The 19,909-nt window shown below is 43.8% G+C and overlaps 1 protein-coding gene across 4 annotated transcripts in view; it reads right to left on the minus strand.

Annotated features, from left to right (window-relative positions):
- LOC126521642 (F-box only protein 9) overlaps positions 1-19,909 on the minus strand; it is a 58,260-nt gene that overhangs the window by 15,923 nt on the left and 22,428 nt on the right. For all 4 annotated transcript variants that reach the window (XM_050170351.3, XM_050170352.3, XM_055065772.2 and 1 more), the window contains 2 exons: positions 14,009-14,094; positions 6,730-6,846 (listed from right to left, as the gene is read on the minus strand). In XM_050170351.3, the coding sequence (XP_050026308.1) occupies positions 6,730-6,846; positions 14,009-14,094 (203 nt within the window). The remainder of the gene's footprint in view (positions 1-6,729; positions 6,847-14,008; positions 14,095-19,909) is intronic.

Below are 19,909 nucleotides of genomic sequence, written 5' to 3' on the forward strand. Positions count from 1 at the left end.
GGATGAAGAGAGGCACTCAACATTGTAACAGATCCGTTGTCTGTTCCCTTGCGAGAACCTCAGAAATATTTTTAAGCCATAGAAACTGCATTTCTTCAACGCAGACTGTAATTTTGCAGACATTCTCAACAGCTGCTGCAATGTACATTTGATGGACTGAACTTTTGTTATAATGCGGTAGCTGTGTCACGCCTTGTGAACTGTATTCCATAGGTTCTCTTTTTACGGAGTAAAGTTCGGTTAATTTGACTCTAGTTAATTTGATTCCAACCAAAGATCCCAGCTGGCACCCATGCATTTCTGGCCCAAACTTTCGTTATTTCAATCCTAAAATTAGCTTTCGCTGGATAATTAAAACTTGACCAGCCAGAACGCACGCATCAAACTCCCATGGGGACCCCAATACCAACCCCTTTAGTGGCAGCGTTTGTCTTATCAGTGAACAGTGAATGTCTTGAATGCAAGTCGTTTCCTAACGAAAACACTTATTTTGGGCTTGCACTACGAAAAAAGAAATTATGGGGTTTTACGTGCCAAAACCACTTTCTGATTATGAGGCATGCCGTAGTGGAGGACTCCGAAAATTTCGACCACCTGCGTTTTTTTTAACATACACCTAAATCTAAGTCTGGACAGGCCACCATTGGAATCTGAACCTGGCAACGTTTAATGCTAGAACATTATCTAGTGAGGCGAGCTTAGCAGTGCTACTGAAGGAATTAGAGGGCAGTAAATGGGATATAACAGGGCTCAGTGAAGTTAGGAGGACGAAAGAAGCATACACAGTGCTAAAAAGCGGGCACGTCCTGTGCTACCGGGGCTTAGCGGAGAGACGAGAACTAGGAGTCGGATTCCTGATTAATAAGGATATAGCTGGTAACATGCAGGAATGCTATAGCATTAACGAGAGGGTGGCAGGTCTTGTTGTGAAACTTAATAAGAGGTACAAATAGAAGGTCGTACAGGTCTATGCCCCTACATCCAGTCATGATGAACAGGAAGTCGAAAGCTTCTATGAAGACGTGGAATCGGCAATGGGTAAAGTCAAAACAAAATACACTATACTGATGTGTGACTTCAATGCCAGGGTAGGCAAGAAGTAGGCTGGAGACAAGTCAACAGGGGAATATGGCATAGGCTGTAGGAATAGCAGGGGAGAGTTATTAGTAGAGTTTGCAGAACAGAATAATATGCGGATAATGAATACCTTCTTCCGCAAGTGAGATAGCCGAAAGTGGACGTGGAGGAGCCCAAATGGCGAGACTAGAAATGAAATAGACTTTATACTCTGCGCTAACCCTGGCATGATACGAGATGTGGACGTGCTCGGCAAGGCACGCTGCAGTGACCATAGGATGGTAAGAACTCGAATTAGCCTAGACTTGAGGAGGGAACGGAAGAAACTGGTACATAAGAAGCTGATCAATGAGTTAGCGGTAAGAGGGAAAATAAAGGAATTCCGGATCAAGCTACAGAACAGATATTCGGCCTTAGCTCAGGAAGAGGACTTTAGTGTTGAAGATATGAACGACACTCTTACTCTTATGGGCATCATTAAGGACTGTGCAATAGAAGTCGGTGGTAACTCCGGTAGACAGGATACCAGTAAGCTATCGCAGGAAACGAAAAATCTGATCAAGAAACGCCAATGTATGAAAGCCTCTAACCCTACAGCTAGAATAGAACTGGCAGAACTTTCCAAGTTAATCAACAAGCGTAAGACAGCTGACATAAGGAAGTATAATATGGATAGAATTGAACATGCTCTCAGGAACGGAGGAAGCCTAAAAGCAGTGAAGAAGAAACTAGGAATCGGCCAGAATCAGATGTATGCATTAAGAGACAAAGCCGGCAATATCATTACTAATATAGATGAGATCATTCAAGTGGCTAAGGAGTTCTATAGAGATTTATACAGTACCAATGGCACCCACGAAGATAATGGAAGAGAGTAGTCTTGAGGAATTTGAAATCCCACAAGTAACACCGGAAGAAGTAAAGAAAGCATTGGGAGCTATGCAAAGGGGGAAGGCAGCTGGGGAGGATCAGGTAACAGCATATTTGTTGAAGGATCGTGGGCAGATTGTTCTAGAAAAACTGGCCACCCTGTATACGCAATACCTCATGACTTCGAGCGTACCGGAATCTTGGAAGAACGCTAACATAATCCTAATCCATAAGAAAGGGGACGCCAAAGACATGAAAAATTATAGACCGATCAGCTTACTGTCCGTTGCCTACAAAGTATTTACTAAGGTAATTGCAAATAGAATCAGGAACACCTTAGACTTCCGTCAACCAAAAGGACCAGGCAAGATTCCGTAAAGGCTACTCAACAATAGACCATATTCACACTATCCATCAGGTGATAGAGAAATGTGCGGAATATAACCAACCCTTATATATAGCTTTCATTGATTACGAGAAAGCATTCGATTCAGTCAAAACCTCAGCAGTCATGGAGGCGTTACGGAATCAGGGTGTAGACGAGCCGTATGTAAAAATACTGAAAGATAGTGATCGATAGTTAAAGATAGTGTATAACAGCTGTGTCTTACCAGTACTCACGTACGGGTCAGAAACCTAGAGGCTTACAAAAAGTGTTCTACTTAAGTTGTGGACGACGCAACGAGCTATGGAAAGAAGAACGATGGGTGTAATGTTAAGGGATAAGAAGAGAGCAGATTAGGTGAAGGAACAAACGCGAGTTAATGACACCTTAGTTGAAATGAAGAGAATGAAATGGGCATGGGCAGGACATGTACTGAGGAGGGAAGGTAACCGATGGTCATTAAGGGTTACGGACTGGATTCCAAGGGAAGGGAAGCGTGGCAGGGGACGGCAGAAAGTTAGGTGGGCGGATGAGATTAAGAAGTTTGCAGGGACGACATGACCAGAATTAGTTCATGACCGGGGTAGTTGGAGAAGTACGGGAGAGATCTTTGCCCTGCAGTGGGCGTAACCAGGCTGATGATGATGACGAAATCTAAGTACACAGGTGTTTGCGCATTTCACCTCCATCGAAATGCGGCCGCCGTGGCCGGCATTCGATCCCGCGACCTCGTGCAACTTGCTCTAGGAGGATATTCAAGCAATATAACCATAGCTCACAATGTCTGGTTACAATATTTACCAAATTCTACTATGCACCTTTCTTTCTTTTTTCAGGAAAATTACGCTGAAAATTGCCTGCGCAGTGCAAACACGAAATTAAAACCGCCCTTGTATTCGCATGCTTTACTGCATAATACGTATGTATTGCGGCGAGGCTGACTTTAGAAAACTGGCGGTCATTGTGCAACACACATTGCTCACTTTCAAGCTAAAAAATCAGGTGCACATTGGATTTGTACTTTTCTTAGACCTTTAGTGTAATTTTTTTTCTTCTTAGTTTTCTACTTTCTACACATAGAAAGCGGGCGAGCTTTTGATTCGGGAGCGTGCTAAAATCGGGCAAATACTGCCAAATGAATCAGCTGTGTGTTCTGGCATTTTTTTTCTCCGTCTTGTTTAATTCGATCAATTTTGTCATTCCCATCAGGGTCAAACTAACCCAAGTCGACTTTAGATCCTTTTTCACGCGATCGCGTGGGTGCCACCGCGTTTGATCACGTGGCGATGCATCGATTCCTTGCCTCAACTATATCTGTTGCCTCTGCATTTACATTGAATGTTCATGACACTGTGGCGGCCTCGCAAAGCTCTGTTTCAGTGGATAATTTTGATAGTGACTGGGTAGATGAGATGAAGCTTACAGCTTCGGAGGACATATAAACGCTTTAGGAGCTGATTAAGCCTTGCCCAAACAGTGCAAGCAGCATATAAGGTGGTTATACTAGAAGTGGGGCTAGATATGTATTCCAAGCTGTCCAAACTTTCCGCTTCTGAATTAAATCGAGATCAGTGTCTCTTGCTTTTTGTTTTTTATTTGCCAATCATGGTGAAGTTTCAGCTTGTCATGTTTCAGATGCAATACCGTTCCTTGGTGCGGTCATTTTGTGATTGCCTATTTTCTGCCAAATCGCACACGAGTGTGCTGAGTTGTGGTAGATCTATGGTTGCCACCCACCACGCTTTGTACGTAGGTGTTCTGTACTTTGTAATAGCTTGTAGCAAAGATGTATTATTAGTAGTTAGTTACTTTCTGGATCAACAGGAAACGTTCGTCTTCAAGCATTCATGTGCTGTCGGTGTAGTCCATCACCTATGCTTCGGCACACTAATTCAAAAATGTACCCATTCACTTATTCTTGATATATGAGCAATAGAGTGGGCATAAGTTAGAGCTGATGTGTATGTATATGTGCAAGAAATTTACTATGATAGGAGACAGCTCTACTACCTTAGTCACAATGTAACGAGCAGTACTGACTCTTGCTGACATTTTGAAGTTTAAGTCCTTTCTTTGGAGATTAGTGATCAAATGCTGGTGGGTGAGTGCGTTTTTTTTATCCTCGAGAAAAGCCATGCCTGACAAAATGCCGGTAACACAGGCAGTCACTGTGTAGCAGCGGTCTGTGAACTTAGCCACACAGTCGTTCTATTGTTTAATATGCCAGTCACTGTTTTTGCTGCTAACTACTTCAGACGTCTTCTCTCTACCGCACCACATTTGCAGCTTGCATGAAGAATAGTGATTTAGTGATCATCCAGTTGCATTTCAGACAGCTGATCGCACAGTAGCAGGATAGAAGTGGTAATGGTTTCGCATTTATGTGCCTTTGCCTGTGGCAATGTGCGGGGCAAAGGCCAAAAGCACCATTTTGTTTCTCGAGTGCAAACTACTCCGCAAAAGTAGTCTATATAGACGAGTTGCCATCAGCAGCAGCATCTGCCGATTCTACTAGGTCCTGTGGGAAAAGAATGTGTTTCTGAAACAATGAGCACCCTGATAAAACATTTTTTGGCACTAAAAGCGAATAGAGATACACAGGTGCAAAGGACTGAAATAGAGGCAATTTATAGGCAAGATAAAGTCAGCGCTGAAACACTTCTTAACCCATAATTAATGCTTGTACACAAAAAGGGTGTAGCCCTGAGAAGAAAGAAATAGGCATTTGCCCATCATTCGGTCTCTAGTCATGATGCAGGTAGTAATCATGCGAGAGTAGAACATTATGACATTATGGCACTCGCTTCGGCTCGCTCCGTTGCCTCCTATACTACTACTTGTTGTGAGGGTCGATGTAGCAACATAGCAGACGACCTAGCGAGCCGCAGTGAGTTTCAAAACGTTGTAGTGTCCTACTGTGACGTGATTACTGCTTGCGTCGTGACACATATACCTCCTGGGAAACAAAACCGAAAAGCTATTATGATAAATTATTTAGGGCACTCTGAGGTTTGCCAGTATTTTTTCTAATGTTTAGAGCTGCAAGACCTTCATTTACTGAAAAAAAAAATGAAAAGTTTGAATTGAAGTTATTCAAGTAAAATTTTGAACTACTGGTCTGCTACAATCTCATCCGCATTGTACATGCTTTTCTTCTCTGCCATCGTTCATACTCAGTGGCCATGCATAATTGGCATGTTGCAGAGAGGAACAACTCAATTCCCTCATCAGAAAGGTCTTTAAGCTTGGAGTCCACAACATGCTCAAAAAAATAATCAAGGCACAAGAGCGCTCACAGCTGCTCAGGCTATCCAGCACCCCGGCCTCAACCTTGTCGACCAGTGCCCTGACACCGTGCAGATTCCCAGTGACATCAGGTCTCAACTGCACATCGCACCCATTCCCCGCAATATACACCCCGCAAACAATGTCGGCAGACGCCGAGTCAGGTGTAGAGCTCTACTCGAGCATGTCCGCAACAACCACATTGAGGCAAGCTCCATGGATGCCGTGGCATATGTCTGACAAGAGGCATTCACCGCCTCCATCGTTGACTTCAATTCCAGGCTCACTTGCTGCACTACGGTAGCACTTTGAGGCCTGTGGTAGCCGAACAGGTTGCAATCGCACTGGCTGTGCTCGATGGTCGCAGAGAGGCAATACTATATAGTGATTCTAAGGCAGCCATTAAGGCCTACCAAACCGGGATGGTCTCCCCTGAGGCCCTCCGCATTCTCCAAAGCGCCAAAAGTATCTCTCCGCGTTCTCTCACTTGGTTTCCCGCTCACTTGGGGTCGACTGAGGGCTCTCCCTCTAACCCTAACAAAGCCACGCACAAGGCCGTGCGAGGACTCATGGACCGCACCACCTCCGCACTCCCACTGCCCTGCAGGGAACCCTTGCTCAAGTTCAATGAGATTACCGCACACGACTATCTGTCAAGACTGGTATTCCCCCTCCTGCACCCCGCCTTATGCAAGGCGCGGGCGGTGACCCTTCGACTTTTACAAGGCCGTGCATATCCTAACCTTGCGGTTCTTCATGCAATATACCCTGAAAGGTATCCCAGTGCGAACTGCCCTGCCTGTGGATTAAGGGCAATATTGGATCATGCGTTACGGGAGTGTGAAGCCATCGGCTCCTCCTTCAGCGAGGATAGGTGGGCTGCGCTCTTGGACAGCCCCGAACTCAACAACCAAACCATGGCCCTCCAGAGTGCCCGTGATCTGACCGTCAAGCTCAGCTTGGCGGTCCCTCCGTGGGACTAGCCGGGTGGCGCGGGGTCTCCCCTGCATCTTCTCTGGACCTAATAAACTTATTTCACTCACTCACCGGTCTGCTACGCAAATAAAGACTTGCAGGCACTGCAGCTGTTAACAACACAACTACGTACTCACCATCAGGAAAGAAACGGAGGTACCGAAAGTACTCCACCAGAAAGCATGGACGATAGCTTGAGTCTTGGAACGACGACTCGCCATGCCTCACATATGTGGTTCGGTTGATATAAACACCTGAAGGAAGTGCAAAACTGTTAGCAGCAACACAGGCAGATCCACACAATGCAACTTCACAATGATGCAAATAAAAAAGGATCCTTCAAACTGATCTCAGAGAATGCACTTCAAAGCACCATGCAAAAGAATTGCCCATTCTTCTTGAAGCGAGTCTAGCAACAGTCATTCCGCTCCTTCCCACACATAATACAAATAACCAAGTAACTTTAACCCCACAAAGCCCGGACAAAATTAATACAACTTGTTCATATTTATTTCTTATCATTGAAAGTGCACTGGTACGAAAAAAACTGAAATTATAATTGTTTAAATACTGATTATTACGGTAATTAATTATTTAATAATTGGTTTGCTGAACTATCTAGAACTGAAAACTCCCTCCAGAATATCAAAAACTCTAGTAAGGGTTTCCATTTCTTAAATCGAAGTTGTAGTCGGCTTAAACCTCAAATCCAAGCAACATTGCTGCCTTCAGGTAGCATATGTGGGTTTATTGACCAGTTGCCTTCACCCAAAAAGATCACATACCCGTGACGCCTGCAGAAGAAAGGATGTTCCACATCCACCACCAAGATTTGCGAGTGGTGGCGCTGGCTAACATTCCCAGGGTTAGTTCTTGTAGTAAAACATAAATATTGAAGAAAGTGGATGGGAAAACAGAACAGCGCTTGTCTTCATCTTTCTTTTGGTCCCTTTCTATGTACACGCTGTAAGTTATGTTTGCAATGGAATACCAACTAGCCTGTACCCAAACTCTGCTTAAGAATGTAAAACCTGGTATGAGCAACTTTAGTGATAGAATGGTGTGACAATACAGTAAAACCTCGTTAATTCGGCCTCCATTAATTTAGAAATTCGGTTAATTTGGACACGCCATCTGGTGCCATCAAACATGTACATAACCCTATGGCATGAAACTCCTGTTAATTTGTTTGCACTTTTCTTTTTTTCCATTTATACTTTGTTTTTTCTTGACATCGTACGTGTACCCGTCACTTCGTTTCTCCCGGCAATCTGTGCGGACTTCACCACCTACAAGAACTCCAAAAAATTGTGCTTTCCACGCAAACTTCTTGCGCGCAACAAGCAACAATAACCAGTTATTTCATAAAGTAAAGGTATGTTGATGTTTTAGGCATTTTTTATAGTTATTATTGTCGAAACCTCGTTAATTCGAACATTTTCTCCAGTCCTGTGAACTCCGAATTAACGGGATTTTACTGTATAAGCCACATATACTGCATGTCATATAGCCTGGCATATAGCATACACATATGTAAGTACAATTAAACCTCGATATAACGAAGTAGGTAAAATCAGCAATTTGCTTCGTTTTATAGAAAATTTGTTGTATTGAAATTCGACCTTGTATGCAGATAAGTAGAGTCGCCGATTGATTTTTCTTACACAGAAAAGGGTCACAGAATTTTCCGAATGATCAGGCAATCAAAAAAGGCAAATTTGAATGAGAAAATAATTCATTCTGAAGTTGGGAGCCGGTGACAAATGTGATAATGTTCATGCCACGTACGTCGACGATGACTTCACATCAGTGGTACCAATTAAGCAAAGACCGTCACGCTTTCGCGTGCACTCCGCCCCTGCGGTTGATAGCGTCACCTGCACTGGGACAATGCTATCAGGAAAAGCACCGACAGCGGGGAGTGAATGCTTCATCTGCCTTTCGTTCTAACGGGTCACCGAAACTCGAGATTACGTAACATAAACACGCAGAGAGACAGCTTATATGATGGTATGCTGTCTCAGCACACCCACTCTTCGCACACACTGCAGATTACCTCTTGAGCAGGGTGCGATGCTGCGTATGCGCTCCGCCACACTTACAGCCATGCACAGCCGTGGCCAAAATGCCCGCCACCTTTCTCGCCCCGCCCCTCGCGCGCACTTGATAGCGTTACCGTGAACTCGCTCCCCTCCCCCTCTTTCCCTTTGCTCGCGCAGGAAGGCAGCACTCTGGAAGCCACCATATTTCTTGTCTCCCGCTCGCACACTTTCACTCGCACCTACAGCACAATGTGCGCGAGGCGCGCTAGGATCTTATCACACTTGAACTTTATACGGAATGTGATGCAGTTCCACTTCGGCGGTCGCTCGTGTCGCGCTGCATGCGATTTGAGAGGTGTGTTTGCAAGCAGTAGCTTTAAATTCGATCATTTGACCATCTGCGTCCGCGGAAGTTTCCATTTATTCTCTTGGCATTCCTTTGTGGCAGAAGCGAAATTTCATTATATTGAAATCGCATACAAACACACTTCGTTATATTGAGGTTCAAAATACATGGTGTTAAATGACAAAAAGTTGTGAAAAGTTAAATACTTCATTATATCAAGAATTTCGTTATAATGAAGTTCGTTATATCGAGGTTTAACTGTTATACAGAACCTCACAGTGACTACGACGGCAAAAATTCACTTGGAGCGTCTATATGATTGCTATTGCAATAAAAAATGGTAGGCGACCCTAATCTTTCACTTAGGTGTCTCTTAGTGGCACGCGCACCCGGTATTGATGTTCTTTAGGTTAAACGAGTGAACGTCTTTCCCCTAGCACAATATGTGGATGAGAAGAAAGGGAGGGCAAGGAGGAAGCACCACGCGCACCACCTGGCGGGGCATAGCCCCCTGGCAAGCAGCACACAAAGTGCACCTTACGCACCCTCTCCGGTGCTGACGTCAGACCATGTAACGAGCGCGCGTGCAGGTGTTGCAAGCAAGCGAGCAAGCAGGTGAGCGCCGGGGGAGGAGAAGCAAGGGAGGAGGGGGTGACGTAACATCTGCTCTGCTAGGCAAATGTTCAATCTATGCCAGGGAACTGTTTCCCATTAATTAGCCGGCTCCTGGTGACGACACCTCGTCTGCTTCTACTCCTGTGACCTCGCCAGCAACGTACGTTACGGTTACCAACCCCTGCAATCCTGGCATATTCTCCAGCCAAGATAATGTCGACATTGAGGATTAGCTCAACCTGTATGAGCGTGCTAGCCAAAACTACTGCTGGGACCCTACCACTATGCTAGTGAATGTCCTATTCTACTTGGGCAGAACTCCTCGTGTCTGGTTCCGGACACATGAGGGCGAGATCTCTAGCTGGGATGCTTTCAAGGAGAAGCTCGGCAACCTCTTTCGCAATCCCACCGTTTAGCAGCTGGCTGCTAGAAAAGAGCTTGCTACCCGAGTTCAGTCTTCTACTGAATCGTATGTCCCGTACATACAAGACGTGCTCGCTCTTTGCCGGAAAGTCAACGAAAACGTTGGCTACGTACTCAAAGAGATCGCGGACAATGCGTTCAACTTGTTGGTATTGAACAATGTGTCCACCATCGATGTCACTGTCAAGGAATGCCGCCGCTTTGAGCTTGCCGAAAACCGCCGCGTCATTCCACAGTTCTCCCGGCTCCCTAACACGGCTGCGACGTCGTCTTGCATCGACCTTACCGCTTCACCACACTTAAATGAGCATGCCACACGTATTGTTCGTCACGAGCTCAATGCTACAAGTCCTGCGCCATTCCATCCACGCCCCCTTGACCCGACCTTTGACCAACCGGCCTTAACGATCTCTCTCATTCAGGCAGTGATGCGGCAAGAATTTGCCAACCTCGGTTTTCCTGCTGCCTGCTCCGTCTCCCGACGTGACGCCCGATCGGTGCCAACAGCTCCACCTCACAGCAATCTGTATTCCCCTCCCAGATACCGTAACTCTACCGAGGGGAGAACTCCGCACGACAAGCCCATTTGGTTCCGTTGCCTCCGCATTGGCCACGTCGCTCGCCACTCCCACATCTCCTGGACGTCGCCGTATTCGAGCTCCTTTTCCCCGTGTCCTTGCCCATATGCCCACTCACGCTGTAACTCACCTCCCCGTATGCCTTCTACCTCAGGCGTATCCGTCGATGACAGTCGTCCTGCTCGCTCGCCATCACCTCAGCACCATCGGTCCTTGTCACCCCAGCCACGCCGCTATTCATCGCTGTCCAATTATGGACCCTCCCAGACAGAAAACTAGACCATGCAGCTCCTGGGGGCAGTGCTGAATTATCTTTGTCGTGTTGAAATCCTCCAATGACGCTCCCAACAAACCAGAACTTACTTGATGTTCACGTCGACGGAGTCCCTCTGACGGCATTAATAGATACTGGAGCCCAGGCATCCATAATGAGTTGTAACCTCTGTCGTCGACTAAAGAAGGTTCTCACGCCTCCTACTACTCGAGCCATACGCGTGGCTGATGGTAGCACTGTTGACGTCACTGGAATGTGTACTTCCCGTGTCAGTATCGCCAACCGTCACGTTCCTGTTCTTTTTACAGTTCTGACCAATTGTCCCCATGACCTAATCCTCGGACTCAACTTTCTTACAGTGCATTCAGCTTTGATCGACTGTTCTGCCAGTACCCTTTGCCTCGAACTTCCTCTACTCGTGCATATTCATGCCGAACTGCCGAACAACTTTAGTACGACTGCCTTCGTCCGCCTGCCACCTAAAGCCTTGACTTTCATAGATTTGCTATCATCTTTTCCTGTTCCCGATGGTGATTACATCGCCACACCTGTTCCTGATGTCCTTTTGATGCTCAATATCACTGTGCCCCACTCCATCGTCACCATTGCCGATAAGCGGACATGCCTCCCCGTCAATTTTGGCCTGACAAAGGAAGTTCTACCCTAAGGTATGTGGTTGCAACGCTGTATGCTATAGGAGATGACCACGTCACGATGTTTTCAGTAGATGTCTGCTCAGATTCTTCACCATGTCCACGTCTGGAAATACGTTGCGGTGTGTGAGAAACGCCAGCGCCAAAAAACACCACTGACGCTGCCTGCCGGGTGCCTCCAACCGCTCAACATTCCTTCGGAGCCGTTCTTTCACGTAAGCTTGGACTTACTTGGCCCTTTCCCTCTATCCACGTCTGGCAACAAGTGGGTCGCTGTGGCAACAGATTACGCCACGGGTTACGCCATCACCAGAGCGCTTCCAACAAGCTGCGCCAAAGATGTCACCGATTTTCGTTCATGCGACGTGATTCTGCAGCACGGCGCTCCACACCAACTGCTCACAGACCGTGGTCAGACATTTCTTTCTCAAGTCATCATCGACATCCTGCAGTCCTGCTCCACCAAGCACAAGCTGACTACGTCTTACCATCCACAGACTAATGGTCTCACTGAGCGTCTGAATCGAACCCTAACAGACATGCTTGCAAAGTACATCTCGTCCGACCATACTGATTGGGACCTTGCCCTACCCTTTGTCACTTTTGCATATAATTCTTCGTGCCACGACACTGACGGTTATTCCCCATTCTTTCTGTTGTTCGGCCGAGAACAACAGAAAGAATGCCACTGGACACATTCCTTCCATCCGCCACAGCAAAGGCGAGTGAGTATGCACTTGACGCCATCACCAGGGCAGCCCAAGCACGCAAAATTGCCTGCGCTCGCCACCTGACCTCGCAAGAGAAGCAATGGCATTTGTACGATCGCCAACACAGAGACGTCCACTTTTTGCCTGGATCTCTGGTAATCCGCACCCCCCTACTCATCACGTTGGCCTGTCAGAAAAACTCCTGTCTCGGTACACAGGCCCATATCAAGTGCTGCGTGACGTGACTCCTGTTACCTACGAAATCACCCCAATCAGTACCAGTGCCTCATCTGCCCCAAATTCCACTGACGTTGTGCATGTTGCACGCCTCAAACCATATTACTCTCCTGTTATCACCGATATTTATATGCACCGGGACGATGCTTGCGCCGCTGGGAATAATGATTACATGCATATTGCGTGTTTCTTGTGGACAATGCACGCAGGCACCCCGACGAAGACAACGAACGCTCCCTGGCTCCCGAGCTGAACTGGCCAGCACTGCATTATCCTTTGTAAATATACTTTGTAAATAGTTTCCAGTTGTTAATCTTTCATTCGTGTAACAATATCAAGCCAACTTCTTGTGTGTGAGGTCAATAGTGATATCACTACTTCCGCTTTCTACTTCCCGGTTTCCAGGCATTTCACCAAAATTATACTCATGTGGCGGGTCTGTAAAGTCTATGATTCTGTGCTTTGATGTGCCGTAATCAGTAATTTCTAATTAATTCTAATTATTCCAGACACTCCGGCAACTCAACTTGTAACTAAACTTATGCTCTGATATCATATCTATAATGAAACTCATGAATTTCATACTGTACTATTTTTTTCAATTTTATTTTGAATTTCGTCCCCAGTCATCTCAGAAGGTGAACCGGAAGTGCTGCACAAGAAGCAAGAGTGTCACTCGATGCTCGTGCCACTAAAATAAAACTGTGCCTGAACAGGAGCCATGACACCATCATCATGGTGAGCTAGTGCAGGAGCTTCAAGGCAGCATCCTTTGTTCTTGGTTTTTTTTCTGGTTGGCCAAGGTCACCGTAACAGGGGCTATATTTTTGGTGCTGCATAAAGATAATTTATTAATGCAGCTCAAATAATTTTTCTCTCTAGTGCCTCTTAACCCACAAACGTGATCATGAAATAAATCACCGCAATACTGTTACTGTTGGCACATATCCACAGCATCATATCGGTCATCCAATGCGGAAAGCAGAAGTGCATTAAAATTTCCCAAAGAAGAAGCATATGTAGCAGATTTAGCTTCTAAGCCTTTGTGTAATGTTTGTGCCTTCTCTGACACATGTACCATATTTCTACAGCACTATAATGTTGATGCAACAGCATCATAATTGTGTCAGCTGCTGAAGTTTGGCAAATTTGGAGGAAAGAGATGAGCACAATTAATTACGGACAAATTTGTTGTTTTTCTGTTTCTATATTTCATGTACATTATTGAGTTCACTTCTAGTACTTATACGCACTGCACCTAACAGAGCACGACGGCCGCATTTCGATGGGGGCGAAATGCGAAAACACCCGTTTGCTTAGATTTAGGTGCACGTTAAAGAACCCCAGGTGGTCCAAATTTTCGGAGTCCCCCACTACGGTGTGCCTCATAATCAGAAAGTGGTTTTGGCACATAAAACCCCATAATTTAATTTCAAACCTAGCAGAGAGCTGTGCATACTCGGCACACTAATTGTGCCACATGTACTGCCGGATGTCACAGCTGAAGATGGCAGTGAAAAGCAGTAGCGGCCGCTCACCATTGTAACAGATCCGAGGCCGGCAGATGTACATTTCTCTCCATGAGTCATATTGGTTCAACTGACCACAATCTTCACCCCATGTCCTGCATAGAAAAGCATGCAGTAGAATCTTGTTAATTAACACTCCAAGGGGACTGGAAATTTATTCAAATAAAACATATTTCGAACCAGGAGAAACCTTGTAAATATAGCGCCCATTCAATTGTGTGGCACTGCGTGCAAAACAGTCACTAGGCTTGCATTGAAAAAGTTTAGGTTTCGTATCAAGTTTACTGTGGGTGCGAGAGAGCACATGCGAGGATGAGACAAAAAGTATGACACACACTGCACTCCCACATGCCCCATGTTGGAGATGAGTGCACGCTGCTGGGGCCAGCGTGCACTCCATTTTAAGCTGCATGGGAAAAAAGGGCGCATGCTGCTCTGTGCATCTTTCCTCAACATTTTTACAGTACGCAACAGTACAGTAGCTAGTGATGCATCGAACTTTCACCTTCGGCTCGGGTTTATCCAAAAAGTGGAACATGGGAGTAAGAGATTTTGTTCGAAATAACCTCTGCGTGGTCTTTAGGTTTGAATTGACAGGAGTTTTTCTCTATTCAAATACATAGGACTTTTCTGGGAAAAACAGAGTAGTTTGAATTATCCATCCATTTGAATGAAGAGATTGTGAATTATCGGGATTGCACTGTACATTCACTAACACTCATGCCAGAGCAACTTACACCAGGCAATGGACTGGTACACTGACGACCACTCTTTGATGAACTTTGATGCAGGTCTTTAATGTAATATAGTATATATTTTTTAGCTGCACAGCAAAACAAACCTTTTTGCTACATTACAAAAAGTGATTCTGTTAATTAATGCTCTACTGGCAAGACGCAATACATGTAAAATGTAAATAGGAATCGAAATTTTGCGAGTTTGGAAGCCAAGTTAGAGTGCTGGTAGCTGATATATAAATTATGAAATTGGCAATACATTCAATAAAAACAATTTTCTTTTTCTGGATTTTCACCTATGATAGAATTTGATGGCTTCAATTATAAAAAAAGAATTTAAAATAATAACTATTGGGTTTTACGAGCCAAAATCACAATCTGATTATGAGGCATGCTGCAGTGGAGGTCTCCGTAATTTGGAGCACCTGAGGTTCTTTAACGCGCACCTAAATCTAAGTACACAAGTGTTTTCGCATTTCGCTCCTATCGAAAATGCGGACGCCATGGCCAGCATTCAATCCCGCGACCTCACGCTTAACAGCCCAACACCATAGCCACTAAGCAACCACGGTGTGTTTCAATGTAGTTCTATCACAATTGGCTGTTGTGGCACGGGTCAAACTTCTCGAAAGAGGCAATGTTCAGTCTTTGGCTCCTGTGTAATGCAATAAGTCTACAAGGGGAAAACACGAGGAAGGCGGGAGATGAAAATTCAAGACAATGAGCAAAACAAGAACAAGGTGAAAGCAGGAGCCAGCATTTCGACAAGTGAAGTTGTCTTCTTCAAGGCGACATATGCTTTCTTCGCCACAGTATATATAGGTGGGGTTCTTCTAAAGGGGAGAGGGCGTAAGGCGGGTAGGTGTGGAAACGTGCGAATGTGTGTTAGCAGCGAGGGTGTCGAATTAAGAATAAAGGAGTGCTGTGCACAAGGCCAGGGACATGGCCGTCACGTGTCAATCACATGTCAATGGCGTGCACAGCAGCCCTCCATTACGCGTCTCGCTGGTGGTCGTGGGCTATCGTGTCTCTGAAAGAGATAATAGAAGCGGCAGAAACCAGTGCTCGTGAAAAAATAATAAAATATAATAAAAGAAAATACTGAAACGGAATAAATATATAAATAAAGGGAGAAAAAGAAAACGCTAAGAAACCAAACTAAGTGTTGCTGACAATAGCTTGAAATTTAGCATAGTGAATAGATTCTAAAGCACCCTTTGAAACGTTCATGCCTATTGGTTGCAATGTCTTGAACTTATGGATAAGGTATGATTCTCTATATTTTCTTTCTCATTCAGAACGGAAATTTGACTGTAAGATGTAGAGTTTAAGTTCATTAAAGTTGTGACCTGGCTGGTTGAAATGCTAGGCTTTGGGAAGTTTGTAGCTGTGTCCGCGCGATATCCGTTTAATCTAGAGTTCATTGATTGTCCCATTTCATCTATATATTGTTTCTTACAGAATGAACATTCAAACATATAAATCACATTCAAACTTGTACAAGTGAAGCTACATTTCACTTCGTGAGTGTAATTATTTGTGGTGCTTTTAATTTTAATGTCACTTTGAAGGTGCCTGCAGGTTTTGCACCTGGGGCAACAACATGCTTTTATTACAGGGAATGATGTTGGCTGACTTTTGCATGCACTAACATGTCTTTAAGGTTCCTGTTGCGGCAATAGGTAACAAATACAAATACAAATACCTTTATTTCAACATCAGGAACGTTAGGGGTGCCCCCAAAAAGCCTATGACTGGCCTGACAGAGGGGCGCACCCCCGTACATAAACACCGGCAGCAACAGAACACAGACAGAACAATAAAAAAAAAGACTACAGTGCATAGGTAAACATCATATTCAATAAAAAATTTGTGAACGTCCTCTTGCAATAACAAATAAATGAAGGCGGCAGAATTAACACGAAACTCACAGGAACACTGAAGAATGCAAAATGAAAAATAACAATAAGAAAAGAAAACGGGAGAAAGGAGGCGCAAGCTTGTAGTAAAAAAAAAATGTATTGTTAGGTTCTCAGTGCTCACTGTGCCGATTAAGAAGAGTTGGAATTATATGTCGGAGCATTTGACGACCGTAATGGATGGCACATACCAGACGTCGTTGTTACGTGTTAGGTAGTAATTAGCTTTCGGCCGTAAGTTAGCTGTGTTACCAAAGAATGCATCATGATTTTTCCGTTTTCCTTCATATCGTTTACTTAGCAATAAATTATATAGGTCATTAATTGCAGTTACTTTTAATGATGCGAAAAGAGGTTGAGTGTGAGCAGTAAACAGGGCATTCGCAATGATACGAATGACCTTTTTCTGTATTTTCTGTAACCTATATGTATTTGACCATGTTGTTGTACCCCACACCAGACGACAATATGAAAGGTTAGATAGAAATAGTGCATTATAAACTAAACGTCTAACACTCAGAGGTAACATGCCTGTGCATTTTACAAGTTTTTTAACCAGATTGTCGATGTGTATGTCCCATGAAAGATTGCACTGCAGTGTCACACCTAGAGCCTTTACTGACTCCGCTATTTCAATGCTTTGAGAACCAAGCCTTAGTGTACGTAAATGTTCTAGTGGTTTGTTCTTAGGTCTAAAAAGTACAGCTTTAGTTTTGGTAGCGTTAATTTTCAATAAAGATTCAGTACTCCATTCGACCAATTTGTGCAGATTTTCATTAGTGTTTAATGTCAAGTCATTAAGTGTTTTAGCCCTAAAAAATATGCTGACATCATCTGCATACATTACACATTTAGCGCTGTTATCAATGGTCACAATGTCGTTAATATAGATGTTAAAGAGTGTAGATCCAAGAATACTGCCTTTCAGTACGCCAGAATGAATGGATCTAAAGTACGATGAAGAATTGTTAATTACAACCCGTTGCTGGCAGTGCTCTAAATATGTTATTAAAAGCTGATAGAATGTGCCGCGAAATCCATAGTGTTAAGTTTAAGGAATAACATTTTGTGATATATGGAGTCGAATGCTTTGGAAAAATCCACGACAACCCCGAGAGTTAGTTCTTTTTCTTCAAATGACTCTAATATAATTTCCTTCATGGTTAATAATGCTGTTTCTGTTAATTTTTCTGCGACAAAACCGAACTGGGAAGCTGATATGACTTTGTGTTTGTTAATAAAACTTGTAATGTGCACTTGTAAAAGCTTTTCAAAACATATAGAAAAATCTGGCAAGATCGATATAGGTCGCTAGTTGGAGAAATTATTTTCGTCTCCTCCTTTAAAATTATGGTAATCTTGGCAACCTGTAGCTTTTTCTGGAAAGTTCCTGAGGAAAATGCCAAGTTTATTATGTACTCTAATATTGGTGCAAGTATGTGGGATGTGTACTTCGCTGGCAATATTTGGAGGTCGTCAATGTCCTTACTTTTACTATATTTCAGCGACTGTAGGAACGACAGAACTTCGTTAGTTGTAACAGGGGTTAAAAATGCGGTTTCGCTAACCTTTTGACTCATGCTGTTGAGGTATTGTTTGGGCTGCGTGCTGTCTGCAATGGACACGAAGAAATTATTGAAAGCATCTGCTAGTTGAGAACTGGACAAGTGAGTGCCATGCGTGACTATTTCATCTACTACAGTCTTCTCTTTTAAGTTTAGAAAATTATTGAGCCTCCCCCAAACAATATCGGAGTGCTTCATTACTTCGTCGTTAAATTGGTTACTTATATATTTTCTTTTGGCTTGCCGATTAATACTGTTAGCTTTATTTCTCGCAGCCTTAAACTTCAAACCGTCAATATCTTTTGTTTTCAGAAAGCACTTAAAAAGTATGTTTTTAATTCATATCGCCTTTAGGTATTCCTTAGTTATCCACCGCTTACGCGCCTTCGAAGCTCGCACTCTTGTTTTGTATAGAAAAGACTCATAATACAGCTGCCTGTAGGTGGAAATAACAATACCATAAGCTTCATCAACATTGGTCATTGGTTTCCTCATTGACGCTGCTCCAGTTTACTTGCGACAGTTTATCAGAAAATGCTTGTAAAGTAGTCTGGTTTATGTCTTGAACACGCACAATAAACCTTTTTGCAGGTTGTTAGAGGGGACTGTGAGATTTGTAATTAAATAAATTGGTAGGTGATCACTAAGATAAGCTGCCAGTGCACCAGATATTGACAATTCATCACATACATTAGTGATGAAGGTGTCTAGTAACATTGATATTTCGGGTGTAATGCATGTTGGTTGATTTATGATATTAAAAAATGCGTCGGTCCCCAGTATAGCGTAGAACTCTTGTTGAAGTGTTGACTTCTCAAGCAAGCTTATGTTCCAAGTCCCCGCCTAATATGCGTGTGTATTTATGATCATTTATCCAGCTGAAGTACTCGTCTATAAAATGGAAAAATTTGTTACTGCTTCCTCTGGGTGGGCGGTATGTGAGAGTAAAGAGCAAGGAATTAGATTTTAGGGTAAGCACCTCGTAGTCATTGGTTACAACACAGAAACTGTCAAGTAATTCGCATTTCAAAAGTGTTTTCGACAGCATTGCAACCCCCCCACCTCTCTTAGAGCTCCGGTTAAGGAAAAATGTGGAGTATTCAAGTAGATTAAGAACAGCAGAGTGGGTTTCGTACCATGTCTCAGAGATCATGACGTCAATCGAAAAGCTAAAGCTGGAAAGAAAGGCACATACTATGTCATCGCTTTTGTTTCACGCTGATTGAGCATTCAGATGCAGAAACGAAATGTTACCACTTTTTGTCTGATAATGGGTGCTCAGCTCGTAAGGTGTCGAGAAATCATAACTTTAAGCGTTCACTGATGCCATGATCTCAAAGATACAGTATGTTGCAATCTATTAACGATAGCCATACGAAGAAGCCAAAAGAGTTTAAAAAACGAAGCTTTGAAAAAAAATTCCAATGTAAACTGCAATGGGCATACTTATAGCATGGCACAGAAACTATTTTTTTTACCACGTCTGTGCACAAGTTGTACACTTTGCAGGGAACGGCATAAAAGTCAGTAAATTTTAAATCTACATCGAGAAAAAAGGCACTACAGACTCTCTTAGTACAGCCATCACACAGGTATTTACAAACCTTATTAGAGGTTAGTCTAGCATCGCTGGCAGAAACAAAAGTTAAGGTGACGAAGCAGTAAATGGCTGTTTTAAATGTCAAAGTG

This window comes from Dermacentor andersoni, chromosome 6 (genome assembly GCF_023375885.2).
Source record: "Dermacentor andersoni chromosome 6, qqDerAnde1_hic_scaffold, whole genome shotgun sequence".
NCBI classification, from domain to species: domain Eukaryota; kingdom Metazoa; phylum Arthropoda; class Arachnida; order Ixodida; family Ixodidae; genus Dermacentor; species Dermacentor andersoni.